This window comes from Akebia trifoliata, chromosome 3, assembly GCF_017979445.1.
Source record: "Akebia trifoliata isolate Shusen 1 chromosome 3, ASM1797944v1, whole genome shotgun sequence".
Classification (NCBI taxonomy): domain Eukaryota; kingdom Viridiplantae; phylum Streptophyta; class Magnoliopsida; order Ranunculales; family Lardizabalaceae; genus Akebia; species Akebia trifoliata.
This window is the reverse complement of record NC_141377.1, coordinates 594,726-622,418: the sequence shown is the minus strand read 5'-3', so window position 1 is coordinate 622,418 and position 27,693 is coordinate 594,726. Positions and strand designations below refer to the sequence as shown.

General features: G+C 36.4%; 4 protein-coding genes and 1 non-coding gene across 7 annotated transcripts; 2 read left to right on the top strand and 3 right to left on the bottom strand.

Annotated features, from left to right (window-relative positions):
• Positions 1 to 2,025: 2,025 nt before the first annotated feature.
• On the top strand, positions 2,026 to 12,005 carry LOC147405325 (protein MEI2-like 4). Of its 3 annotated transcripts, none has more exons than XM_086433054.1 (15): positions 2,026 to 2,655; positions 3,416 to 3,611; positions 3,819 to 3,864; positions 5,496 to 5,828; positions 6,006 to 6,448; positions 6,537 to 6,695; positions 7,205 to 7,321; positions 7,413 to 7,561; positions 8,024 to 8,121; positions 8,220 to 8,636; positions 9,249 to 9,909; positions 10,400 to 10,484; positions 10,581 to 10,649; positions 10,830 to 11,009; positions 11,194 to 12,005. In XM_086433054.1, the coding sequence occupies exons 2-15, from the start codon at positions 3,534 to 3,536 to the stop codon at positions 11,344 to 11,346; spliced, it is 2,988 nt and encodes a 995-aa protein (XP_086289180.1). In that variant the 5' UTR covers positions 2,026 to 2,655; positions 3,416 to 3,533; the 3' UTR covers positions 11,347 to 12,005. The 3 variants fall into 3 exon arrangements, with proteins under 3 accessions (XP_086289180.1, XP_086289179.1, XP_086289181.1); XM_086433053.1 differs by having other exon boundaries at positions 2,027 to 2,655; positions 8,220 to 8,639; XM_086433055.1 differs by having other exon boundaries at positions 2,028 to 2,655; positions 5,541 to 5,828; positions 8,220 to 8,639.
• Positions 12,006 to 12,926: 921 nt separating this feature from the next.
• LOC147405324 (uncharacterized) lies at positions 12,927 to 16,209 on the bottom strand. Its single transcript, XM_086433056.1, has 5 exons — positions 15,966 to 16,209; positions 15,742 to 15,861; positions 15,525 to 15,611; positions 13,955 to 14,584; positions 12,927 to 13,418 (listed from the first exon to the last, which is right to left on the bottom strand). Exons 1-5 carry the CDS (start codon positions 16,086 to 16,088, stop codon positions 13,110 to 13,112), a joined length of 1,269 nt encoding a protein of 422 aa, XP_086289182.1. The 5' UTR covers positions 16,089 to 16,209; the 3' UTR covers positions 12,927 to 13,109.
• Positions 16,210 to 16,221: 12 nt separating this feature from the next.
• Positions 16,222 to 16,294, bottom strand: TRNAK-UUU (transfer RNA lysine (anticodon UUU)). Its single transcript has one exon. It is a non-coding gene; the product is annotated as a tRNA-Lys (tRNA).
• A 2,431-nt stretch (positions 16,295 to 18,725) lies between these two features.
• Positions 18,726 to 23,631, top strand: LOC147405322 (putative beta-1,4-xylosyltransferase IRX10). The gene is made up of 4 exons (XM_086432998.1): positions 18,726 to 19,194; positions 21,568 to 21,956; positions 22,466 to 22,707; positions 22,941 to 23,631. Exons 1-4 carry the CDS (start codon positions 19,086 to 19,088, stop codon positions 23,452 to 23,454), a joined length of 1,254 nt encoding a protein of 417 aa, XP_086289124.1. The 5' UTR covers positions 18,726 to 19,085; the 3' UTR covers positions 23,455 to 23,631.
• A 971-nt stretch (positions 23,632 to 24,602) lies between these two features.
• CYP51G1 (CYTOCHROME P450 51G1) lies at positions 24,603 to 27,693 on the bottom strand. The gene is made up of 3 exons (XM_086432997.1): positions 27,482 to 27,693; positions 26,721 to 27,267; positions 24,603 to 25,765 (listed from the first exon to the last, which is right to left on the bottom strand). Exons 2-3 carry the CDS (start codon positions 27,192 to 27,194, stop codon positions 24,767 to 24,769), a joined length of 1,473 nt encoding a protein of 490 aa, XP_086289123.1. The 5' UTR covers positions 27,195 to 27,267; positions 27,482 to 27,693; the 3' UTR covers positions 24,603 to 24,766.

The following is a 27,693-nucleotide window of genomic DNA, read 5'->3' as shown; positions in this document are numbered from 1 at the left end:
CGTATCTCGATGTTGGTGTAGGTATGATGAGAATTGACAATCGCCAGTATTAAATTCTTACCTTTTTTGTTTTTTTTTTCTTCTTTCTTTCATTAAAACATTAATATCCAACCAAATGCCTATTGTTCACGAAGCCCGAGATGATGAAAGAATTTCCAAATAGAAATCATCACTCACGATTCAATGAGTTATTAGTTAATGAAACCTTTTCTTTTTAGAGAGTTGCTATTGCCACACCAATTTATATAGGAATTGGTGTGGAAATAGTAGCTATCTTTTTAATGGTAAAATATTCAATAGTCCCTGTGGTTAGGGACTTATTTCTAAATGCACCCACACTTAGTAAAATCTTTCTTTCTTTCAAATTTTGGATATTGAGTATTCAAATAGCAATTTGACCTGTTGATCCTGATGATTTGATTCTTGAGATTGATAATTTATAATCATTATTCTCGAGGATTTTAAAATGTCGATCTCAATGATAGGATTAAAGGTTGATCTCAATGATTTGAATTTTGAGCTATTCAAATTTGACCATCGGAAGGAAAATCCTAAGGGACTTTGTTTTTCACTGCATTGATGTGATAGCCATAGATGCATTTCCTTAAGATACGAGTAAAAGTACCTACTATTATATACGCATCTCCGTATTAGAAATGTGAGAATCTCAGTAAATCCCAATGTTACCCCAACATCACTCCCATTTGAATCATCAATCTAACCAATTGAAAAGAAGTGAGAGGGCATTAAGAATATTTTTTACTAAATGGATTCATTGAAAAAATTAGAGAGTATCTAGAATTAAATCAAGTCTTTCTCTCTCTCATTTTAATAAAATAATCTACACGCCCTCATCTTAATTCTTCATAATAAAAAAAAGGTTGATTTTTTAAAAAAATAAAAATTCTATCATCTTCTACTTCAAAGATCTTATATTATTATTGGGGTTTAAAGGTTGAAGACAACGTATTACAACTTTTAGTGATTGGGATCTTCTCAATTTTGTGATGATGATGCTTATTTCTTTTCTCAACTCCCAATAACCCTGTGAAAATATTTCAACAATCAAGTCAATAACATTTTTAATAGAGCGCATGGATAATTTTAGTCGAGGTTGCGTATCTTTTGCCTTTGTTTGCTAGTATCTTACTCATATCACTCTCAAAGATGTTAACACATGCCCACTGTGAAGTTTCGTGCACGATCTTCCCTACATTCTGACCATGCGTTGACAAGATGTTCTAGTTCGTCTAATCACTTTTTGCATGAGTTCGATGATGAATTACGTCTAACATCATCTTTTTTCTCAAGATCCCAAGTCAACACAATCATCAGATTTTTCTAATGCTTTGTCGATCAATGTATTTGCTAGACTTTTGATGATTTTTACGTGTTTCCATAGAATATTAAGGTTGATAAGGATGGTAAAAATAACTTTTAAAAGGTTGAAGTAAATATATTCTTTAATTTAATGAGTATGGTATAATATTTTAGCTATTTAGTCGAAGATGAATAACTTTTATAAATTGAATCTTTATTTTAGTATTTCTCGGACTAACAATGATTCTTGCGTGTTTCCATAGAATCTTAAGCTTGTAAAGGATGGTAAAAATAACTTTTAAAAGGTTGAAGTAAATATAATCTTTAATTTAATGAGTGTGGTAAAAGATTATACCCAAATAGCCGAAGATGAATATTTTCAAGGAGGAAAATCCACAAATTTTTTTTTTTTGTTGTTGTTGTTGAAGGCAGGGGTATTTAAGTAATTTTATTATTCTCTTAGAAAAGACCATCGTCAAGGGGCATGTCATAAATTTGAAAACACTGAGGAAACTCATATATTTACCAAAACGAGGAAGGGTAAGGTAACCGTTCGCTCTCACAAGTCACAATCACAAGTCTCATGGTTTAGTCATTAGTGATCAATGCCAAGGGCAATATGGTAAACTCAAAATCGAAACTAAAACCGAACGGAACAGTTTATACTTTATAACATTATCCGCATAAAATGCTAACGCCGTTAAACGGTTAACGTTACCAAGCGTCGTTGCCGATTCTCTCTCCGTTTGTTGTAAGAGAGTTGTCTCTGCTTCTTCATTCTTTCTATCCTCGCAGTTTTTCCAAACAAACTTCCTCCTATTTCGTTTCTTTTTTTTTTTTTTTTGTTTCAAAGATAATCAAACCCTCGCTCTCTCTCTCTCTCTCTTTCTCACATAGAGCGAGAGAGAGATCGGAATCACTGAAAAACGCTTTTCGTCGCCGGAAACTCCATTGATTCCGATATGAAGCTCTGAAAGTCCGGCGACGATGCGAGCGAGAGATGGAGGAAATGAGAGATCTCTTTCTTCTTGAGTAATATACAATCTTTTCTCTTGTTTTCTGTATATATGTGGTGGTGCTAACTTGCAATGTGGGGAAACAGCGGAAGGAATCAAATCTTTGGAAATTCTTACACGGCACAGCTGCCAAGATTTCTTCTTCAATTTCCTTGACTTGTGCCGTAATCCATTCGATTTTTCTATCTCAAATTCTCAATCTGATTGTTAAATGCTTGAGATTTCTCTCTCAAAATAGATTAAATTGGAGAGAAGAAAACGAGAGTTTAAGAGAGAGGAAGATCGGGAGATCTTCATGATGATGATGGTGGTGGTGGTGGTGAGATTTTCTGTTGATTGTTGTTTACGATGTTTTAGCTTGCTTTCCTGTTTGATTGGTTCGTCATTTTCCGGAATCCATTCGATTTTTCAATCTCAAATTCTCAATTTGGTTGTTAGATGCTCGATCTTTCTCTCTCTCTCTTTCAAAATAGACAAAAATTTTGTGGAAAGAGCGAGATAGAGAGAGAGAGGAAGATTGAGGTCTTCACGATGATGACGGTGAAGCTTTTGTTGATTGTTGTTCACGGTGTTCTAGCTTTTTTCTTGTTTTGATCGGTTCATTCTTTGTGTTTGCTGTTCAAAGGTGAGGTTTTTGGTCGATATTGAGGTTTTCAATGATATCTTCTGTTTTGAATCGGAATTGTTTATATGATGTTTCACACAGAGAAATAAAAATACATGTTTTACTGGAATTAAGTTTTTCCAGGGATATTCTATTTGAATTTCTGAAATTTATGGCAATCTCTGGTTATTGGATTCGAGAAATTACTTGGCCGTAGCTACTCCATATTCTTCCTCTCGATCTTCATTTCACCCTACTTTTTGAATTTTTTTTGCTTGAAGGATCACAATCTTTTTTGGTGAAATATTTTCATTCCTTTTAACCATTTTCCTTTTGTGATTTCTTTCCAATACAAATTATTCGAATTCTATGGATTTCTTCCTTGTTATCTTTAGGGCCTTCTGCTCAAGTGTTTAATTTTGATACTTCGGCGTAGATATAATTCTGAATTTTTTTTTATCCTTCTGTTATGCAGAGCATCACTGATTCGTAGAGGGGCACAGCAAACAACGGGGAGGGAACTTAATTGGTCATTGAAGAAGTGATATTTTTTAATTTCTCTTTCTTAGGCTTTATGGTTTCTGAGTTGCAGGATGCCATCTGAAATAATGGATCAAAGGAGTTTGTCTCCATCTTCATACTTCTACGACGAAATCCCTTTTCCTGCTGAGGTATTTTTTCAGTAGTCACATTTGAATTCCCACTCAGAATTTACTATTTTTCGGGGTTATATTCCCTTTTAGCTTTAAGTAATTCATATTTAATGGCAGTGCAGAATCGAAAATCCTATTTATAAATTTTTGCAATTTCAGCTCTCCTTTTGCTCCTATTTTTGGTTTACTTAATTATCCAGTTTTTCTGTATCATTTATGTGGCAGAGGCAAGTTGGATTTTGGAATCCTGAAACCATGCATGATCATCATGGTGAGTGTCTTTAATTACACTTGTTTTGAGACTTCCGTTGATTCAATCATAAAAGGGACGCATTTGTACAAGATCGTGATAAAACTTAAGGAATGTGAATTTTTCGTTAGTGATTGATATATAGACCAGTCTTGTATAAATATGCTCTTTGCATAAATAACTTTCTTTTTTAAATAGTATATACTTCTATATGAATTGATCATTGTTAATAGGCTCTAACTCATGAGGACACCATTTGCACCAATCAGGATCCAGTGAGATTCTTTGACAATTCCCCATATACAACAGCTGTTTGTCGAAATAAATTCTTCAAATTTTAAATTCTACATAATAATTTTACAACGATTCACATAGTTGGAGATTCTATTAATTCTTAGAACTTAACCAATGGATTGTCCTAATGATATGAATTTGGTCACCTTACACTCTTTCAGAAAAGCAATGTTAGATTACATGTGAAATAATACCATAAATGTCTTCATAACGAATATAATATTATAGCTCAAATCCGGATAAAAGTACGCTACTCGATGCACAAAAATCCCATCTATCCTACTTGCACCTAAGAATTTCGAGTTTCTCGCATTCCAAATGTAGTAAAGATAATCCAAGAATTTATTATCATTTGCGGCACCTCAGCAATGCTCGTAGCACGAGTTCAAGTTTGAAGTATGCAATTTGAGATTGAACCTTATGCTGCAGAGGAAAATGTCCGCAATATGTAATTATGTGTTGTTCTCACGATGTCATTCCTTGGGGAAAGCTTTTCTTTGGACTATTTTGTTATGTTAAAAGGATAGTAGCTATCTCTTTAAGAAGCCTTTTTCTGAGTGGAAAGATAATCATTTTTGAATGTGGTTGATCTGATAATGGGGTCTAAAAGGGAAAATGAGGCTCATTAGAAGGCATGTCTGGTTACAGAAAAAATTCCGCTCGGACAACGCTTAGTTGATCTATTTTATTGTTTGGCTTGGAGAGATTTTAGGGAGTGTGGATGATGTGTCCTCATCCAAAAGGTGCATTCTGCTCATTAATTAGCTTTGTCCGTGTGATGTTACCATCCAAGAAATTTGGTTTCTCTTTCTATGGGTCGAATTAGTTGACAATCTTGATTTCGCAACTGACATGACCCTTAGGGATTTTTCTTGCTAGTGGTAGATGATTCTTTGAAGGGGTTTTGTTGTATAATAGTTGCAATCTTTAGGTTGGATTATTTATTTAATTGACACCGGATTAGTGAAGATCTTTCCATATCATATTCCCAATATGGTCTCAATAATTTATATTTTGTACGCCGGGGGATCTTGTTGCTTTGTGGTGGGTGCTTTCTACCTTTCTTGTTACTTTATATATTCCTCCTTTATTTCCATTACACTATGTTATTATCGCATTATTGTTTATTTTTTTTAAATTTAATTTAATTTAATTTTTAGATTTTATTGGAATCTCCAAATCAGTTCTTGATTAGCATCTCTTGTCTACTTTAATCCAATCCATGTTGAGCTTTAATACAACTACTGATTGGGCCTAGTGATGTTTGTAGAGAAAGACAAGTTATCCCAATTATATTTTATTTGTTCATTTATTTTCCCTTTTACATCCAATTGTCTAATTCGTATATATGTTCTGAGGTGGAATGTTCACTTTGTTCTTGCATCAATGTTGCCTTGCTTCAGGAGTAGGAACGGATGGAAAGTTAAGAACACTAGGAAGCAAGTCAATTACACCATCCCCACTGGAGCAGAAAGCCAGGCTTAGTCTAGAGCGACAAGTGGTTGGAGCAGAAAGAACAACCAATCCGTCCATACCGTCTTGGAGATTTATAGACCATGATCTAGGAACAAAGTCAAACATGCTTGTGCAACCAACATCTTATTCTGTGGAAAGCAATAAGGTTGATATGGAGTCTCAATATGAGAATGGTCTCTTCTCAAGTTCACTGTCTGAGATATTTAGTAAAAATTGTAAGTTCTCTTTTTTCATATTAATGCCTGCTCAGTTCTCATATTCGAACTGTGAAAATGTGATTTCATTGGTGCCTGAAACCAGTTTGATTTTCTGTAGCTAGTTGGTTTTCCTAAGCCACTGAATTCAATTTCACAATATACTTCTGATTGATTGATTTCTAACTTCTAATGCAGTGAGATTATCATCAAATGATGTTCTATTTGGTCAGTCTGTTGATGCTATGACCTCCCAATATGAGGATGAGGAGCCTTTTAAATCCCTTGAAGAAATTGAGGCACATACCATTGGAAACCTACTTCCTGATGATGACGACTTGCTTTTTGGAGTGATTGATGGCCTTGACTACATTGCTCAACCTAATGGTGGGGATAATATAGAAGATTTTGATCTGTTTAGCAGTGGTGGAGGTATGGAACTTGAAGGAGATGATAGCTTGAGTTATTATGTGGGCCAAAATGATACAGACATCTCTGGGGGATTATCTAATGGTCAGCTTGGGGAATTGAATAGCTCAATTACTGGTGAACACCCTTATGGTGAACACCCTTCTAGAACACTTTTTGTGAGAAATATTAATAGCAATGTTGAAGATTCTGAATTAAGAGTTCTTTTTGAGGTACTTAATTTGTTTTTTTTCCGGTTCTTTATTTATATTTTAATCATTGTAGTCTTTCCATGCTGATAGTTCAATTTTGTGGGCTCAGCAATATGGAGATATTCGGACTCTTTATACGGCCTGCAAGCATCGTGGTTTTGTTATGATTTCTTATTATGATATAAGGGCAGCACGCAACGCAATGAAAGCGCTTCAAAACAAACCGTTGAGACGTAGGAAACTTGACATACACTATTCAATTCCAAAAGTATGCTCTGACTCTTCTGCTTTTTGGCTCATGCATGGCATTTTTGTTTCTCTTGTTGTTGTTTATCTTTACTATTATAATGAGAGGAGTAGAAGTGGTTCGACCCCAAAATTTGGATTCCAAAAATGTCCCACTTTAACATTTGAACTTAATATAATCATGGTTATTTTGGTCAAAAATCAAGAAAATTGCAATCCCACGTCCCTAAAATCATGTTGGTTAGTTTTTAAAATTACAAAAATATCCTCTTTACTATGTAATTTCAAAACCACCCTTCAATCAATATTTTAAATTGCAAATAAGCCCTTTAGAAACATGTGCCTTTGCGCATGCCACCTTATAGTACTTTATAATCTTATTTTAATCTCATAGTATAAGTATCAAAATAGTAGTTCCTGTCTTGTTATCTGCGTGTGCATGTTTACCTGGCGTTTACGTCCATATAAATCCTACATGTGCACTTATAGTACTTTGTAGTTGATACCTTGACTTGTGGAACTTTTTGTTAGGATAATCTTTCAGAGAAAGATATTAACCAGGGCACCCTTGTGGTATTCAATCTTGACTCTTCCGTTTCAAATGATGACATTTGCCAGATTTTTGGTGTTTATGGAGAAATTAAGGAGGTGAGCCGGTTCATTGATATTCTTTTTCACAAACTTTTAAAAGTATGTTTGAAATATTACACACTTAGCCTGTTTTTATTCCTGGCCACAGATCCGTGAAACTCCTCACAAGCATCATCACAAATTCATAGAGTTTTACGATGTCAGAGCTGCAGAATCTGCTCTTCGAGCCTTGAACAGGAGTGATATTGCTGGAAAGCGCATCAAACTCGAAGCAAGCCGCCCTGGGGGAGCTAGACGGTAGTATTGTCGAACCACTCACTTTCTTTGTTTACTCCTCACTACCCACACACACTACATACCCAAACCCACACCCCCCTCCCTACTTTTTTCTCAAGGCTTGGGCTAACTGATTTGAATCAGAAAAGTATGGGGTCTGCCACTGTTCTTTCAATTCCTAACTGATGATAAATGTCTCATGTGGAGTGAGACTGTTTTCCTTGATGTCTTCTTTTGGCTGTTATCATCCACTTATATTTCTGTAGGAATTTGATTGGTGCATTACGTATTACCATGCTATGTGCTTCTACGATATCTTGAGTTTTAACCGATTGTATTCTGCAGTTTAATGCAACAGTTTAATGTCTTCTTTTGGCTGTTATCATCCACTTATATTTCTGTAGGAATTTGATTGGTGCATTACGTATTACCATGCTATGTGCTTCTACGATATCTTGAGTTTTAACCGATCGTATTCTGCAGTTTAATGCAACAGTTTCCTTCAGAGCTAGAACAAGAGGAATCCAGTGCATATCGGCAGCAGGAAAGCCCTCCTATTAACTCACCATCAGTAGGCTTTGGTATTACTCTTGCCTAATTAGAATGCTTTCTTGTAAACAATTTGTTTATTCTCCACTCAAAAAAATTGTTTATGTTGGCTTCTTCGCATATTTTTCAGGACCAGTTTCTCATGGGGCAATCACTTCTAGTTGCATAGAAAATGGAGCTTTCCAGGGTCTACAATCTGCCGTTGGAGTACCTATCAGCTCTATCATGGAAAAAAGTTTCCACCACGGGATATCTTCAAGTGTTCCTCAAAGCTTACCTTCTACGGCGAGAATTGCACCGGTTGTCAATAACTCTGGCCTTGGTGAGCCCCATCATGCATTGGGCCAAATGGAGTTTGGTTTCCAACGCATGCCAACTTTTTATCCTCATTCGCTTCCAGAGTACCATGATGGTTTAGCCGGTGGTGTTCCTTACAACTCTCCAGGCAGCATGACTGCAAACATCAGTCCCAGACCATCAGGAGCGATCGATAGCAGGCATATCCGCCGAGTCGGCTTGAATGCGCACTCAATCGAACTTAATGAAGGTCGTAAGTGCAATGGGTCGCTGAATGCACCCTTTTTTTCTTCCCCTTATATTATTAGAATTAGTTGCTTCAGTGCATCTCAGTTCCTACCCATATTATTGAGGAACTGGTCACTTACTCCCAGCAAAATGGAGAAAACTTACTTAAAAGATAATTTGGGTCACCGGGGTAGATCATAAGGATAGTTCACCAATCTCATGGTATGCCTAGCCAAAAAAAAAAATCTCATGGTACACGTGATTGTTGGTGTTACGCTTAACGTGCAATGAATCCAGTCAGTAAAGAGTGGAAAGATCCCTGTGGTGGGTCACACTCCATTTATACACATATGCTTGTTTCATTCTGTTATCTGTTTCAATTGTACTTTAAACTTAATGTTTATATTTAACTGGTCAAATTGTTTATCTTTCATTTTTGGGCAATGGATCTTAATTTACCTTGTGTGTATGTGTGTGATTCTGGACTGAACTGAACTGAAAGGCCCGTACCTAGACCTGTTGCGGTCCCTTTTCAGGTTTCATTTTGACTAAGAAAAGAGAGAAAACATTGGGCTTCTACATAGTGTGATTCTACTACTTTTGGATTATAATTAACAAAACCTCTCTTTCACAGGTTTTGGTTCTTCTGGAAATGGGAGCTGCCCTCTTCATGGACCTCATTATGTGTGGAGTAATTCTAACTCATTTAACCATCATCCTCCCATGATGTGGCCAAACTCGCCATCATTTGTTAATGGTGTTCATGCTCATCCTCCTCCATCACCACAACTACATGGACTACCTAGAGCGCCATCTCATATGCCGACCACAGTTATACCTAGAAACCACCACCATGTGGGATCGGCACCATCCATTAATCCCTCCCTCTGGGATAGACGGCATGTGTATGCTAGGGAGTCTCACGAGGCCTCCGATTTCCATGCAGGTTCCCTCGGGAGTAGGGGTTTCTCTGGAAGTTCTCCATTGCATCATTTAGATCTCACTTCTCATAATATCTTTCCTCGTGTTGGTGGAAACTGTATGGACACATCGAGTGCTTCAACAAATGTTGGATTGCACTCTCCTCAGCAGAGGTGCCACATGGTCCCTGGCAGAAACCCGATGATCCCTATGCCGCATTTGTTTTATGGTTCTAATGAGCAGGTTAGAAGCCGTAGGAGCGACATCAGTACCAATCCGGCTGACAACAAGAAACAGTATGAACTTGATATTGACCGCATATTGCGTGGAGAAGACACTCGGACAACTCTTATGATAAAGAACATTCCTAACAAGTATGTTGATGAATCCAGTTTGTTTCTCTGAACTTTTCCCATTTTCTTCATTTTAGATGTTTATTATATGATTTTTATTCTAGCTTCTATCCCAACAGATTTTAATTTTTGATAATTTGTACCTAATTAATGTAGGACACAGTATTTAATAATATAATCTATGATCTGAAACTTGCTCCCCCAATTAGTGAGCACCATTCAGTAGGGGTTTGTCACCTCTTTGATTATTTTGTAAACCAAACATCAGCACAATTTGGAGTTTTGATTATTCAAATCAGGTTGATTTGGGGGTGGGAGACCTCCTGGTTTAGATAATCCAGATTGATCATGTTTAGTACTCCTAATATCTCCTAGGGAATTGGGGTCTTTTATTTATTTTTCCTTGTAGTCGTCCTTCAGTAGAAAAACCTTATAGATTGTTTTTGGGGTGCTTCCCCATTCTTTTTTATTTTTAACTTGGCCCTTTTGATTTAATTTGGTGGTAAATTAGGTACACTTCAAAGATGCTTTTGACTGCTATTGATGAACGCCATCAAGGAACTTACGATTTCATTTATCTGCCAATTGATTTCAAGGCAAGTGAAGTTTCTCCACTCTTTCTCTCTTTTATCTGCCATTCAAGTGTCCATATATTAGTTTACTGATTAAAGGTTGCATACAATTTTATGTAGAACAAATGCAATGTGGGCTATGCGTTCATCAACATGATTAACCCTCTCCATATCATTCCGTTCTACCAGGTACGATCCATTTATAATTTTTTCGATTGGTACAATACTTTTATAATGTAATAGGTATAAGGTTTCTTGTTTTACTGTTGTTATGGATTTTCTCCCATATGCCCGTGTTCTAGAGGGAGAAAAAAAAGAAAAAAAGAAAAAAAAGAAGAAATACTGAAAGGAAAATATGTCTTCTTGCAGGCATTCAATGGTAAGAAATGGGAGAAATTCAACAGTGAAAAGGTGGCCTCACTTGCGTATGCTCGTATCCAGGGGAAATCTGCTCTCATTGCCCATTTCCAGAATTCGAGCCTCATGAATGAGGATAAACGATGCCGCCCTATTCTCTTTCATTCCGATGGCCCAAATGCAGGTGATCAGGTATGAACTATCATATTAGTTATACTTTTACTATTATTCATATCTTCTCTTTACTCGCAAATATTAACTTATTCTTCTGAGTGTAACTGTACTGAGCTTAAGATTGTAATTAGAAAAAAACCAAGCGATTCAAATTGTAGATGGTTGAGAAAAAAAAATGTATAGCTGACATTTTCCTCCACAGGAGCCCTTTCCAATGGGGGTCAATATTCGTTCGAGAGCTGGCAAATCCCAGACTAATGGAAGTGAGGAGAACCATCAAGAAGGTCCGTCAATATCTGCAAATGGGGAGGAATCCTCGAATGGGATGGATGGTTCTTCAAAGGACTCGGAGTGACTAAGCTGCTTTTTCCCGGGGAACTAACCTTGGAATCAAAAAAACCAAGTAATGCTAATCATATCTGCCCCAACTCTAGAAATTAAATAATTGGGGCGGGCTGACAGATTATTTGGGGGGAAGAAGCTTTACTTTCTTCTTTCGTTCTTACTTTTTTTAATTTGGAAACAAGAATGCTTTTCCAGAACTTGAATGAGGGACTTCCCATTTTTTTTGGGATTTTGAGGCCGTCAACGAGTTTAGAGAAAAAAACATGACTGGGAAGAGCTTCGAGATTTTGACTGGTTGCAAACTAAAGAGTGTACAAGAGTTTCTAAGAGAGATAATATGGTATTTCGCTGCAATTCGAGGAGGCTTCTTTGTGTTTCTTACCTCATATATTTTTGTTTTCTGTGTGATGGATTTTGAGTCCATGTTGGGTTCTGTTCTTGGATTGTGCAGAATGATTAAAAAAAGAAGACACAAATATTTGGAGTTGTGACAATTTTTGAAGTGTTGTTGTTGTTGTTGTTATTGTGTTCTAATACAATAATACTATTACTTAAGGAGGAGATGTCAAGGTTGCCAATTGGAGTTGTGCCTATGTCTTCCTTTTTCATCTCCTTGTTTGATGATCAGTGTAAGAATATGTCTGATGAATAAAATAAATTTTCTTTGTAGATGCTTGTAGTCATTGGTGACATTATTTATGTGTTGAAGGCAGAGATGGTCATCTTTTCTGAAGTGTGATCTTTTTAGCCCTGACCGATCCAACCGATGGGCGGTGAGATGTCTAACCCATACTGATCTTTCCATCTATAAAAGATAATTTAATGAAGCAAAGGCTCTTAGGGATAACGAAAAGAACCATTCTTAAAAAAAAAGTGAAAAAAAGTTTGAAAAAACCCTTGAAAATGGCTGCTTCTTCCTTCTTAAATCCTTTTTGACGGAATGGAGTCTTTAAAGCTCGGCTGAGATGAAAAAAAATCCAATTTTTTATTATTTATGAAAACGATGACTTCGGTTAGAGTATTCAATCGTGAGAAATGAGGTCCAGGGACTGTTAAGAAAAGAAAAGTTTACTAAGTAAACTATTAAGTAGGGACTATTCAGAAAAAGTCCCTCTACCAGGGTCATTTAAGTAATTTTCCCATATTAAAGCCCATTTTTACTCTGAATTTATCCTATCTCATGTACATGTTTTACTTGAAAAATCTCTAGAATCAATCTGTAATATAACTCCATATGTGTTGCCCAAGAGACTAGTGCATGGAATATTGTCTCTATAATCCTTTGAAATTGCAACTCATTCTGGCAATGGATGAGTTAAGTCTCAACCTCTAGTAGCCTATGATTTCTTTAGTTTTCTTCTTTTAATTTTAATCTTTTCTAAAAGAAATAGAAAAGGAGCTCAAACTCATCCCTGTGACCAAACAAAATGTTTAAGGTCACCTACCAGGCATGAATGATGCCAAGTCTCTCAACATATATAAATACTAAAGTGGCAAATTGTTTCTTGGATAAGTTAAAGAATGAAAATGCAAAAATGGTGCCAAGAGCAGTACTCTATCAATGCGATTGGATTGACATGATCATCCATTTTCAATTTTTTTTTTTCTTTCCATTATGTATGTGAAATATACCAGTTTTGGCCACTCCAACTTCCTAGCACATTTGCCATGTTTACAATGTCATTTTAGAAATCACACCATGTTTGGACTTCATTAACATGGGAAAACTACTACCTTTTCCGAAAATGATGCGTGCTTGTGCATGAGATCTTGCTAATCAACCATGGAAGGCGATGAACCCACGCGTGGCCAACATTCTGGGCTTTGGATTCCTCGACCCAATCCTCGTGTATAGCTCCTAGTAACCCTCCTTGTAATTGGCATACGACTCACAGTGGGCTCAATCCATGTTGAGATAGTATCATCACCTCTGAGTTTCCGATTTCTTATTTTCTTGGGCTGGATGTGAAGAAGATCCTTGGTTCCTATTGGGCTTGCCTGTGATTGAATTTTGTTCTTCTCCTTTAGTAGATCCCAAATTAACTTCTCATCTCCAACCTTATCTTCCTCCAAGGACAAAAGCTTAACACACAAAAAGAAAAAAAAAAAAAAAAAGAGACAAAACAAGGTTACACTCTTACAATAATTTGTTAGAGTTAGAATAAAATAATTAATAAATCAGTTCGAATCGATCATAGTTGGAAACCCTTTTTCCAAATTGTGAGACCCAGAAGAAATAGTGTGATTAAATTTTGATTTGATCCGTGGATGTAAGCACACTGCCTAACCACGTAACTCGTTGTATTCTGTGTGCCATTTTTCTTCTTTTGTTGCTTTATTATTTTCACACTTCAATGTGGGTTCTAAGATGGCTAGATTTCTTACTATGTGCATTGGTTTTAAAAATCGTTTTGATGGTCTCGTCTTGGACTAGTTTTCCAATACGTTTGAGTCATCTCGTTCAACAATGAGAAAAAAATGACCTGTTGTCCGATATGTTTGACTTGTCTATCTGCCTCGTTCGTGGACGATACTGAGACGTATAGTCGTCTCGGTCTCGAACGAGATTTAAAACCATGACTATGTGTGCATGCATTTGTAAAGCACAAGAGCATTACCTTATGTGGAACAAAAGGTTCCTTTGAGCTTTTCTTGGCCTCAATGAGAAGCCCAATAAATTCTTTCATAGCTCTCCTCTTCTCCTCTGCTTCCCTCAATCTACTCAAAGCCTCTAATTTCCTTTCTTCCTCTACTCTCATCTTCTTCCTTGCTTCCTCCAATTCCAAACTTTCATCTCTCATCACTTCTTCCATCTCTTCCACCATAGATATAAGGTGAAGCAATGTACCGGCTGCCATGTTGGCCTTGAGTCCATGAACATATTCCACCATTGGGGCACACATATGCTCCGCTAGTTCATGCATTAGGTCCTCTACACCACCTTCTATTGATTCAAGGGCTGAACCCACATGACCGAAGATAGCTCGGAGGAGTTTGAGTGTGATAACCAAAGTATCTTTGTTGTTCTGGTTTGTTTGGTTAATGGTGGAGAGATATAAAATGGACTTTTGAAAGAATTTGTGGAGAGAAACGCGGTGGTCGTCGAGGGTCTGTAGGATGTTATCATGTTGGGAATTTACGACGGATTCAATCCGTTGGAGGAGATATACTAGTTGTTGGAGCTGTAGACGTTGTTTCTCAATGAGTTGTTTGCCTGCATTGGTGGCTCTGTGACTGTAGCTCTCTGCCTGCATTGAGTTTGAATTACAGGCAACTTAATTTTGTCAAAAAAATGTTAGGGTGGTGATATTACCACACCATTATAATATGAATTCACACCATAAGTGATTTTATTATTAGAGAGCTATTATTGCCACACCAACTATTACTAATGCCACACCAATTCCTATGTAATTCTTCAAAGAATTGCACACAGTTGGTGTGGTGGCAATCGCAACTCTCTACTATAAAATTGTACTATAAGTGAATAGAATACATATAATCCAATTATAAAATCACACATATACACTGAATTATTATTTTTAGAAGTTATATAGCCACACCATTAATTATTGGGCAATTTTGCAGAATTTCTCTAGATTTTGGTGAAAGTTAGAGATGCCTCCCCTTTGTTTTCAAACTGATGGCATACTCCCTTAACTTTAGTCTTACATAAGAACAAATGTTAAAAATAAAACTGCCCACACTTTCTATCCAACGATTCTATCTCCTTTAACCATCGAATCCCGAGAATAAGATAGGGTTTTTGGGGAATGTTAAGTTTTTTTTTTTTCTTTTTAAAAGTATTTTTCCAAACATTTAAATTTTGGTGGGCAATATATTGCTTTCTTAGGAAAAACATTTAAACAAAAAACTGTGATAAGAGTTTCAAGATATTGGTTTAAGGGAAAAAATCAAGCGTTTTTGTCATGAGAGTGAGGATGAGGGTGTTTTGGTAATTTTGTGTTGCTCTAATGCAAGACTGAAATCAAGAGTATCAATGACTTTGGCGAAACATCATAGTTCTATAATTGGTCATTTTGCATAAGTCTCCCATGGAAGACTATCGTCAAGAGAGAATATCAAATTGATTTGAGGGCCATTTCCGTTTCACGCGCCGCGCATCACAGACGAAAATTAAAATTTAAAAAAAATTGGAACAAATTATATAAAAAAAAAGCTTCTTACTTCCAATCTGTGAAGCTGATCTTTGCATTTGGCGGGAAACGGAGATCTCTTCCGTGTTTCAGATCCAGAAACATTTCTCTGGTAGACCTGCTTGAAAGTTCAATCGAAATCCATGATGTAGATCCAAAATTCCCTAATTAATTACTTAAAAATTGAGAGAGAGAGAGAGAGAGAGAGAGAGAGAGAGAGAGAGAGAGAGAGAGAGAGAGAGAGAGACTTGCTGACAACTGGATTCCATGAAAATGGTGCTTGATCTTCCTTCTTCTGCCATTTCTTCAGTCTTTATTCCCACAAGTCTCATTAATGGAACCGATAGAGAAGAAAAGACATCTTCAGCCTATACAATTAAAGATAAAAACAAATTGAGGAAAAAAAAAATTAAAAACAAGAAAATTTTGAAAACGAAACCAAATTATCGAGGAAAAAAAAGAATCTAAATACTTCGAGCAAGCCAGTCTTGATCTGCGATTTGAGAGTATTAAATGCAGTTTTCATTTGTTCATGGCGACGAACGATTTGCAGAAGCTTGAACTGGAAATTCGCCATGGAAGGCGACTCAGCCATCTGAAATCGTTTTGGATTCTTCTGGAAGAAATAAAAAAAAAGATGAGAAAAGGATTCAAAGTTAAATACGTTAGAAGCAAAGCTTCATTCCATTGCAGAGAGACAGACATTAGTCGCAAAAAAATTGAAAAAACGCCGTCCGTGGGAATCGAACCCACGACCACACGGTTAAAAGCCGTGCGCTCTACCAGCTGAGCTAGGACGGCTTTGACACCTTTTTAGGTTGTTAACTTAAATATACAATTTTATTTGGGCAATTGCTTGGCATGACCAATAGTTTAGTGGAAAATGCTTAAGTAACATTGAAATTGACATCGTTTGGCACATTATTGACGTGGATGTGTCTATTGAACCATAGATGCTTTCATTGAGATACGAGTGAGAAGCATATTTGGATCTTGATGAAAGGCATCTATGGTTATGTGCACACCAATATCCCAAACGATGTCAATTTCAATGTTACTCTAACACGACTCTACTTTAGTTGTTATTCCTCTTGATTTATGTTCATATTAGCCTGAAATTGCAAAATTATTCTCATTTATACATAGAAATGTCCAATACTAGTAAATTGAAATTATAAAATCCTTTTCAACCCCAAAAAAAAAAAAAATAATAACAACATGATCATCATTATCGTAGAAGTTTGGTCCCAAAAATTTATGGTCTGATGAACGTATTTTGTTCCCCCATTCCATTTTGTATACAACAATGCTCTTTATTAATTTAAGCATGTTTGTATTCGTTATTACTACTTTCTAGTCTCCTTTTGATCTTTTTGAACCTTCATGTGAATTTCTTTGTCTTGAATGCTGATTTTGAGATGTATAATCTTTGAGACTGCCCTGATTATGATTAATATTGGTGGATGGTTGAAAGGAAAGTTTGAACCAAAACCTTTTGTATGTCACACATATGCCTTTTACCAACTTATTAAGTTGACACATTGAGAACTAATTGCTATTTATTGATTGGTTAGATATACAATATAGGGACACAAATCCACTAATCACTAGGAAAAACAGGTAATCCAATAAAAAAAAAATGCATTTATTGTAATTATTTTGAGTTGTGAATTTAATTTTCAAATATCGTAAGTGTGAGCGATTGTCCCACGTCGCTTGGGTATCATGACTTAGGGTTATATATAAACCTAGGCCAATCCTCACCTTACAAGTCGATTTTGGGAAGATGAGTTAGGCCCATGGGCTTCTACATGGTATCAGAGCGGATAACTATAGGGATGTAGGAGACATGTTAAACGTGAGAGGGAGTGTGAGTGATAATTCCACATCACCTAGGTATCATGACCTTGGACTATATATAAATCCGGGCAATCGTCACCTTATAAGCCAGTTTTGTGAGGATGCATTAGGCCCATAAGTTTCTATGTGGTACCAGAGTGGGTAACCACACGGAAGCAGGAGACATATTACGTGAGGGGGAGTGTGAGTGATAGTCCCACATCGCGTAGGTATCATGACCTTGGGATATATATAAACCTAGGGCAATCCTCACCTTACAAGCCGGTTTTGTGAGGATGAGTTAGACCCATAGGCTTTTACAATAAGCACCTTGAAACACAAGGAGCATGATGCCTTGGTGGGGGTTTGCACGGGGTTGGAGACCTTTGACACAGACTCTCGTGTATTTGGGTAACGATCATCATATCAATTAATGATCGATATACAAGAACAAAGAGTTGAAGAAGGGCCAATAGATTGTGGTTGAAGTCATTGTTGTGTTCAACTCCATGAGTTGGCCGGTTGGAAAGATTGCTTTCCTAAGGTTTAGTGGGGTTGAAATTCTTGACTCAACGACACTTTAATAGAGATATTTGGTGTAAGGACATATAAAAAAAATTTAGAATTTGTGGAGAGTTGGTTTTGAATTGGGAAACTTATGACTGTAAGTTAGAATCACTTTGAAATAAATTAAACATCGAATTTGTTGCTTTCAAAAGTAGAGAATCCATCACTTTTGAATAATCAAAAGAAATAGTGAATTCGTCGTTTAATTTGAGAGTGAAGGAAAAAACGAAATCTTTTTTTCCTTCACTAAAACAAGCTGCAAAAATATAACTTGGCTACATTTTCTTCATTTTATTTTAAAACAAAAACACTTAATTTTTAGAAGAAAAAAAAAAAGATAAAAAATTCATCTTTTCCAGAGAAAGAGAACGAGACACAACTCTTCATCATGAAAAAAAAAATATATTCAAAATGATGAATATGTCGTTGGTTATTACGAATCCCCAACATAAATGATTATCTTTTTGGAAAATTTTGATTGATATATTTGAAAAACTTGATTCTTATTAGATAGGAATATTATTGAAATCCAAGAAATATACTTATTATGACTTGTAGTTATGTTTGATTGCAAGGCAAATCTTGGAAAAAAAAATTATCATTTATTAGGAAAATTCATTATTTTAAATAAAATTAGAGTGGAGAATGATTAACTAAGTATGAGAAATCGTAGAGATATATTTTAAATAATGATTTTTTACCACCAAGTTTCTATAATACACTGAAAACGTGATTTTGGGCAAAATGTATTTTCTTGCAATGTATTCAAACACGTCCTAAATGAAAAATTAAATGAAGAGAATTGGTTCCGAAATCCGATCCGACAAGCTGTCTCTTGGTAAAGAGATGGACTTGTCATCGAACTTACAGAAACATATTGCTTTCAGAAACCCACATTGATCTCTACATCTTTCCTGAACCAAAATTTTCAAACCTCTTTTCTGTTTCTTCAAGCATCTCTCTGTCTCTCTCTCTATCTCTCTCTTTGGGAATCTCTATTTCCTTTTCTTCCCAAAACCCAAAATATAAGAAAACTCTCTCTGTCAACCACTCCAAGACGACATCCCAACCTTTCATTCTATTTCCATAAATAAATCTTTCAGACAAACCTTGGAAAGAAATACTATCTCCTTCTTGCTCAATTTTTTTATTCTCTGTAGCTAGAAATTGGATTTTGGGAGCAGAAATGCAGATTTCAATGCGGATTTGTGTTCTTGTTCTTTTTGCTTTTGCTTTGTCTTTAAGGATTATTGCTGGAGAGCTTCACCATAGTCAACGTACAGAGCGAATTTCTGGTGCGTTTCTTGTTTTTTTTTTTTTTTTTTAATTAATTTATTATTATTTGATTTTCTTGGTGAAATATTTAGCATTTTAGTTTTCATTTGGGTTTTTTGGATTCCTTTTGGTATAATTTGGGGGTGAAATGTTGGAACATAGAGATCTTTAGGTTCACTTTTTGGGTCTTGGGGTACTTCTGATCTATGCCATTAGTGTGGAGATTTGTGATTTCTGGGATTGAGCTTAAGATATGTTTATGATATGTTTATTCAAATTCGGAGTGAGTTAATTGTGAGGTTTAGCTGTCAAGTTTAAGCTTTATGGGATTTTGTTTCATATGAATTCGAATTCTGGGCTGTTTGCCTCCATTTTTTTTTTCTATTTGGGTGAATTTCAAGGGGTTCTTCTGGATTATCCTTAATAATTTGTTTCAAATTCGGGAAATTTATATTAATTATTTAGATGGTTTTTGGAGATAATGTCTCTCATTTGGTGTAAATTCGAGTGTTGCTGGTTTGTAAGTTTTGATATTTTTGTGGGTTTTGGTCTTCTCCTTTCAAAGCCGGGAGATGGGCCTTTTGCAATCAAATGGAATGATAGGTTAGTTGGAATTTTTTTTTAAAAGTTAGATGAGATTTTATTAATAGAGAAAGATAATATGGTGGTCGAGAAGGCCAACCAATACAAGGCTGAAATCTTTTAAGTATCTAGGCTACATATATATTGGTTTCAAAACTGAGGAGACAATGAAGTTCAGTAGCAATTCCTTCTGTAATCTGGAATAAGGAACAGATTGACCTCAAGAGATTTGACTTGCACCATTACTGGTGGTTGAGTCTTTAAATTGTCTGGTTTTTTGTTTTAATTTCAATCACAGGCTTCTATCTGTTTATTGTACATTATGATAAAAAAGTCAGTTTTATGAAGCCATACTTTATTTTCGATTTGTCAGAACTCATGAAAAAAAAACTATATAATTAGAAGAAAAAAACCCCTAAAAAACTAAAAGACCATCTCCCCTTATAACTAAAAACAAAACTCTTCAAATTGAACCCCTTTGAAACCTCGAATGATGACCGATACTGTTAACCAACATGGAGTTTGTATTAGATACGTTGCTTTCTAAAATATGGGTATTTCAAGTTGACCACTAAAGAGACAATATCAAGGACAAGTCTGGTGGTGTTGTAGTCTATTAGATATGACTCTGACAAATTGTGAACTCATGCAACTCAGTCTGGTATTGATGATTTATTATTGTAGTTTAATATGTGATTCAATGATATAATATGAGAACACCACTTAGTAGGAACAATTACACAACTAGCCGACCTATTTCCACACTTGACTTGGTGACTATGGTTGGAATGATTGGGAATTGATGCTTGATTTTTTATTTTATTTTTTGGTGGAGAAGCTTTGACATAACCTGTGACCTCAAAACTATTACTTTTAACTCATAACTAATAGGGTAGAGGGTCCAAACCATGTTTGCAGTTTGAATTTATTGGACTGATTCTGATTGGTTATGGTTAGAATCCTAACTTTGGTCATTTTCATTAATGTCATTGGGTTGATCATTGAATTTAGGAGATCGTAGCTATGTGAAACTTGTATTTTCTCTCAGATCAACCATAAGGGGGAATCTTCAATATGCAAAGTTTCTGTCTATCAGGGAGTTTTTGTACTTAAATCATAGTTTTTACCAAAACATCTTCTTGTAACATAGTAAAAGTAAAATTAGAGTCAGATTGGTACAATCTTTCCAATGGAGATTTGATCCATTCCGTTGGGACTTGGTAATCTGTGGTCTAGAACTCACTGATCAAATCCAAACTCAAAGCTTCTACATGGTTGGCTGACTTTTTAACTCACTTTCCTGTTTTTACTATCCCCGCCAAGTTCAATCTTGAGCTGGAAATCAGAAGATTAACTTAGGAGCTAAATCAAATTGTTGAGCATTAATAATAGTAAGATATATGCTTGTTCTACAGATTAGTTCTGTGCTGCATCAAGTTTTATCGATTGACATGGGCACTTACTCCAATTATTTTTCAGAACGCTGTCTGAGAGGTCTTCCTTGCTTTTAGTAATGCTTTGTTCTCCATCACAAGGATCTTGGATATTAATTTTAATTTCTTGCAATACTTTAAATCTCTTAGAAGAAATTGATTTTAGCCCCAAAATCTTGTGGAGATTTTCAGAAGATGCTTATGTTTATATATTTGTAAAATACAGTTTTTAAGTTCTCAATTTTGAGTATACATTCATATTGAGCTGGCTCATTATAAGTGTGAAAAGTCAAAAAGTCAAAAATCTAAAAGGAAAAAAAATAAAAAATCACTGAGTATTAGATCTGTGACTGTGGTTTGATTTTTTTCCAAATGTAGGGAGTGCTGGTGATGTCTTGGAAGATGATCCAGTGGGAAGGTTGAAAGTATTTGTTTATGAGCTTCCAAGCAAATATAACAAGAAAATTCTGCAGAAGGACCCCAGGTGCCTCACCCATATGTTTGCTGCTGAAATCTTCATGCATAAGTTCTTATTGTCAAGTCCTGTCAGAACGCTCAATCCTGAGGAAGCCGATTGGTTCTACACCCCTGTGTACACCACTTGCGATCTGACGCCCAATGGGCTACCATTGCCTTTCAAATCACCTCGGATGATGAGAAGTGCAATCCAGCTTATCTCTTCAAACTGGCCTTACTGGAATCGAACCGAAGGGGCTGATCACTTCTTTGTTGTTCCCCATGACTTTGGGGCCTGCTTTCACTATCTAGTAAGAAAAATTTCTTCTCTCAAGCTATATATACTTGTTTACGGATGTAAGGAGTAGGACACGATTGGGCTTAGATCCATAGCTCAGTTGGTTTGAGACATTGCAAAGCAACTTTGAGGTTGTGGGTTCAAGTCCAGCTTACCCATAAAAAAAAGTAAAAAGAAAGAGTAGGACAAGTCTATATAATTATTTAGACTGCTAATTGAACTTCTGAATGTCCAAATCCAAATAACTACCATATATCAAATGTTAGAAATTAGGATCATCCAATCCTGTCGATTTGAACCTATGATCTCAAATTTGTGGATTCCCCTTTGTACGAGTTTTATATATGGCAGAGGCAGGGACAGTTGCTTGTTTTTGTCCTCTCATCTAATGCAACTATTCTCCATTTCTTTTTAGTTTCAAATTTTCAGGTTGTATTCGAATGTGATACTGTATCCGTCTTTATTCTTTTTTTTTACCAAACTGTAACTTATATGTTGTGATCTGGTTCATGTCCGTTGTAGGAAGAGAAAGCTATTGAACGTGGCATTCTTCCCTTGCTCCAACATGCTACTTTGGTTCAGACTTTTGGACAACAGAACCATGTTTGTTTAAAAAAGGGTTCGATCACAATTCCTCCATATGCCCCTCCACAGAAAATGCAAGCCCACTTGATCCCTCCAGACGTCCCTCGGTCCATCTTTGTTTACTTCAGAGGTTTGTTTTATGATGTAGGAAACGACCCAGAAGGTGGTTATTATGCAAGGTATATTTCTTTAAAGCTTAGTAATCTAATTATGTTACAATGAAATATGAGCTGACTGTCAGCTGAAGCCATGTACAGTCAATGACACATAGGCACACATTAGACCCGACTTGAGAGGTGTTCTATGCTGAAGCTGTTAAGGCACAATGCTCCTAAAATGTTCATTTAATCGGATTCCGAGCATTGATAAATACCCTCTCTTTTATTATTATTTTTGTTTTATGATTGTACAGAGGTGCACGGGCAGCAGTGTGGGAGAACTTTAAGAACAACCCACTTTTTGACATCTCAACAGAGCACCCAACAACTTATTACGAAGATATGCAACGGGCTGTTTTCTGTTTGTGCCCTCTGGGGTGGGCCCCATGGAGTCCAAGATTGGTTGAAGGGGTGATATTTGGTTGCATTCCTATCATCATAGCAGATGACATTGTTTTACCGTTTGCAGATGCAATCCCATGGGAGGAAATTGGGGTGTTTGTAGCAGAGAAGGATGTTCCTAATTTGGACACCATCCTTACCTCCATTCCACCAGAAGTAATATTGAGGAAGCAAAGGTTACTTGCCAACCCTTCAATGAAACAAGCGATGTTGTTCCCACAACCAGCACAGTCGGGGGATGCTTTCCATCAGATACTGAATGGACTTGCTCGAAAATTACCACATGATGAAAGCATTTACTTGAAGTCGGGTGAGAAGAACCTGAACTGGACTGCGGGACCAGTGGGCGATCTCAAACCTTGGTAGTAGCAGTTGATTCTTGAATGTAGATCCTTATCTTGTTTAATGGTTTATCTGAGACCATCACTCTGCCCATTGGGAGTTGTTTTGCTGGCCTTTTTTTTTTAAACTCGATAAGTAGTTGTATTGCTAGCCTTAATGAATTGTAAATCTTAATTTTGTAAAAATTGTTATATGGATTTCTTTTTTTTTTTGTATGTATAAGTCATATGTTGTACTTTATTTCAATCTTAATGACCTATGCGTTTTGTAGGACAAGCATACACCCAATCGTACAGGTCACATATATGGAAAGTGGTTGGAGGCCCTAAAGAGAGTCAAATATTGTGGCAAACATTTTTCAAAATATGGTGAAGAGATCATCTCACTAAAAATCAGCTCATTTCGAAAACTTTTAATCCTAGTTTACAAGTTGAAGAATCGTGGACTGTCCGATTTTTGAAAACCACTTTAGATGGGGATAGAAATTTTGGACTTGACTGATTTTTTGAGGATAATCTCCTCGTCATAGATTGACTAACAAAAAAATCAGCCGACTTTGAAACTTTTAACCCATATATTGAAAAGATGTTTGTCTCTCTTTAGGGTCTCTGAGTACCACATAATATATATATTATAAAGAATAATAATTTTCTGACTCTCCCTTTACTCTCCCAATGTGACATGTGACAGAACCGTAGATTTTCTTCCACGAGATTCACAACTGTACATGTTTATGGGGTTTTGCATCCTGAGGAAAAAAAAAATCTTACAGCTCTGTCACATGCCACAATAGGAGAGTAGAGGGGGAGTCAGAAAATCATGATTCTACATCAAATAAAAGAGAATCACATTATTACATATGAACCATCAGTCTGGGCAAATTTTGGTTTTCATAGAATCTTAGATTCCTTGAGATATCAGATCAAGGCCTCCACACTGATGTTAGTGTCCAAATGCCATTGCAGGCCACAGCACAAGAATGACCTGAACAAGGACATAAGCAACATTGATCACTCTTGCGTCCCCATGCTACTTTTTTTTAGGTTTATGGTCAGGCAATTGTCTTTTCTTAAAATTAGAAAATATTTTCTTGTTTAAAGAAACAAATTCAACTTTTCTCCACAACAAAACAAAATTGGGTTTTTGTAGGTAGTCAAGTCAGGAAGGGCATCTTTAGCAGACGAAACTTGTTTCTACCATAACCAAACAAAGCTTCAGTGAACAGATTCCAAGGGAAATGAAGACTACAAAAAACAAAAGGCATAGAAATGGTGAATAAAAACAGACACACACACACACAAACACTAATTCCCTAGAATCCTTCAAGCAAGTTAATTTACTCGACACAAAGCTGGCGCCGCTTGTATCGCACCATCACTTTCCCCTTCACTCCAACAACCATAGCATTCCAATCAATTTCTGGAAAAGGAGAGATCAGTTCCAACTCAAAATTCCTCAACAAATGACTCCATATAGCCTTGATCTGCAGATATGCAAACGGCTCCCCAAGACAACCATGCCTGCCACCTCCAAATGAAATGTATGAGAACGCCCCTGCTGCTTTGTCTTCTTCCCTCCCCGGTGCAAATCTGTCGGGGTCATACCCATCTGGGTTCTTGTAAATATGTGGGAGACGATTAGCAAAAGCAGGTGATGTAGCAACTATGTGACCTTTCGGAATATCGTATTCTTTCCCTTCTCGAGTCTTGACACTGAAATCAGTATGTGAGCTACGTAGTAGCATAATCAAAGGGGGATGAAGCCTCAGAGCTTCTTTGATGGATCGGTACAAAACATCCATCTCTGACAAGATATCATGGTCAACTTTGTCCCCGTGTTGTTTTATAAGACTCTTCTGTTCATCCAACACGGAGGTTAGGTACTCCTTATGTCGAAGAAGGTAGGCTCCCGTCCAGGTGGAAGTGATGGAACTGGTGTGCTGTCCAGCGAAGAGGGCAGCAATGAGTAGACCAGTAACCTCCCCTTCAGTTGTCTGGCGTCCATCTTTGTACTTTGAGTCAATGAAGCACTGAAGCATGTCATTCTCTGATTTTCCTGTCTCCTTACGAGAAGATATGATTTTCGTGAAGATCTCTGCAAGTTTCTTGCGGGCCCGGTCACGGCGGTGGTGGGCTGGGATGGGGAGGTAAGGGAAGATGACACTAATTGGGAGCATTCCATTGTCAAGGTCATGGAAGAGGGTTGATACATCGTCAAACAGCTTATCACGTACCTCCCGACCCAAGAGACATCTACTTGCTGTCAAGATAATAAGGTGCTCTAGTTCATATTTCAGATCTACCTCACCACTCTCTCCCCACTTCGAGAAGTAGTCCTGCAAGGTTTAAATTCAAGAACATATAATGAGGATCTTGAGCTCTAATAAACAGGTTTTTTTTTGGATAGATAAATTGAAAGTAAAAACAACAAGAAGGGAGGGCCGAGATGACCAAACCCGAAAAAGAAAAGCAAACACTAAGGCCAGGCAATACTACAAATATTGTCCCTCTGAACTAGGAAATCCTGAAAAAGACCCCTTTGAACTCTTTGAAATTCTTACTCTAAAAGAATAATAACCCGAGGACAATATACACAGGCACTTTACATGTATGAACTTGGGAATATCGGACAATAACGTTTCATGGAAGATAAATCAAATCCATGCCCAATCATCAGTGAACTACAACTTTCAGTTCTTACTTTGTGAAGCATCTGCGAGATAAAATATCAGAAACTGGTACAGAAATGTAGGTAACACTACAATACTTCATCTCAACACCCCAAAATAATTAGTGATGAAACCAAGCTCTTCTAGGATCTACAAAACATGTTTCCTAATCCCAGGAACCTTGAATTTAACAATAATAATAATAATAATTTTTTCTTTTTTTTGCTGAATTGGCTGAATGATCACAAGTAACAGGGAAGAATAATGTTTAAAGATCATAAGTAACATAAAATAGTATTTTATGACAAAGGGTGTAAATTAATCGGCATACAAAATATGATCTTCCAATATCAGAACCACAATAAACATCAAAATAAAAAATCATTCACTGTTCTAAGCAATGTACTTCAAAGTCTAGTTGCATGAACATAGTTGATTGCATCACCTACGATCTCCTCAGATCAAATTAAACAAAGATGAGAACTAAGTTTTTCATGAAGCTTTAACCATCAGATTAAAATGTACAGATCATATTTACTCACACAATTTAAAACAGACATCTAATTAATTAAAAATCTATACTACTAAAGAAAGCAAATTATAAAGTTGTATAATTCTTTACCTCTGCTTCCATAACCATCTGATCCACATAAGCTTTCAACTTTGTAACTCTCAGAGATTCAGTAAAGAACCGAAACTGCTCCTGCCGCACAGAGTAATCGACATCGAACACAACACCTGGACCGAACGTAGGCACATTAAACTGATACACCTCTTGTTGACTAAGATCAGACTCTTGAGCCTTAAAGAAATGCGCCGAGACCTCAGGTCCAATAAGAAAAGTAATATTCTTATTCAAAAAATTCAGTGTGAATACGCTCCCTAGCTTCGGATACTCTTCTCTAAGCATCACAACAGGACCTTTCATGAATCGAGCTAAACCACCAAACACTGGCCATGTTTTAACAATTGGAGGGAGGCGTCTCTTAGATCCATGCATCAGAAGCGAAGAAACGAGCTTTGCAACTATTAATGTTACTAGAACGAGAAGCCCCAAATTCAAGAATTTATTTTCTTTCAAATCCATCGATAACATAGTGAAATCCACAAGAACAAAAACTGATTGAAGTTGATGAAAATTGACCCCGATTTACCGACTTAGCTCAGATCTGGATCAAAGAACAGCGGATCAAACAAAGTTATTTGAAAAATGAAAGAAACAATGGACCAGATAGTTAGTAATTTTAGCTATAACACACACACACACACACACACACAGATATAATACGATCAAATGTTTTGAGAAAACGAAGAAAATGAACAAAACCCTAGAAAGATCAAACCGAAACTAATTTGAATAAAAAAGGCTTTGGAGAATCGAACCTGCTTGATCATCAGATTTTAAAAGAGAAAACCATCATAAAGATCCAAATATGTTTGAGAGGAGCATATAAAGCAAAGCTGCATTACAGAGCCGCCTCTGCGAGCGAGAGCGAGAGAGAGACTGAAAGAAAGATGGAAAGATATATTGTGTGCTTTAGGCGAGGACAGCTGTTTTTTCCAAATTTTATTGGAGGTATGTGTGGAGACAGATT

Coding starts and splice junctions, on each gene's coding strand:
- LOC147405325 (XM_086433053.1), top strand. CDS start 3,534: ATGCCATCTGAAATAATGGATCAAAGGAGTTTGTCTCCATCTTCATAC. Junction 5,829..6,005: donor TGAGATATTTAGTAAAAATT/GTAAGTTCTCTT, acceptor CTTCTAATGCAG/TGAGATTATCATCAAATGAT. Junction 7,322..7,412: donor TTTATGGAGAAATTAAGGAG/GTGAGCCGGTTC, acceptor TCCTGGCCACAG/ATCCGTGAAACTCCTCACAA.
- LOC147405324 (XM_086433056.1), bottom strand. CDS start 16,088: ATGGCTGAGTCGCCTTCCATGGCGAATTTCCAGTTCAAGCTTCTGCAA. Junction 15,862..15,965: donor TCAAGACTGGCTTGCTCGAA/GTATTTAGATTC, acceptor TTAATTGTATAG/GCTGAAGATGTCTTTTCTTC. Junction 14,585..15,524: donor ATCAGCTTCACAGATTGGAA/GTAAGAAGCTTT, acceptor AACTCAATGCAG/GCAGAGAGCTACAGTCACAG.
- LOC147405322 (XM_086432998.1), top strand. CDS start 19,086: ATGCAGATTTCAATGCGGATTTGTGTTCTTGTTCTTTTTGCTTTTGCT. Junction 19,195..21,567: donor ACGTACAGAGCGAATTTCTG/GTGCGTTTCTTG, acceptor TTCCAAATGTAG/GGAGTGCTGGTGATGTCTTG. Junction 22,708..22,940: donor GAAGGTGGTTATTATGCAAG/GTATATTTCTTT, acceptor ATGATTGTACAG/AGGTGCACGGGCAGCAGTGT.
- CYP51G1 (XM_086432997.1), bottom strand. CDS start 27,194: ATGTTATCGATGGATTTGAAAGAAAATAAATTCTTGAATTTGGGGCTT. Junction 25,766..26,720: donor AGATGGTTATGGAAGCAGAG/GTAAAGAATTAT, acceptor TAAACCTTGCAG/GACTACTTCTCGAAGTGGGG.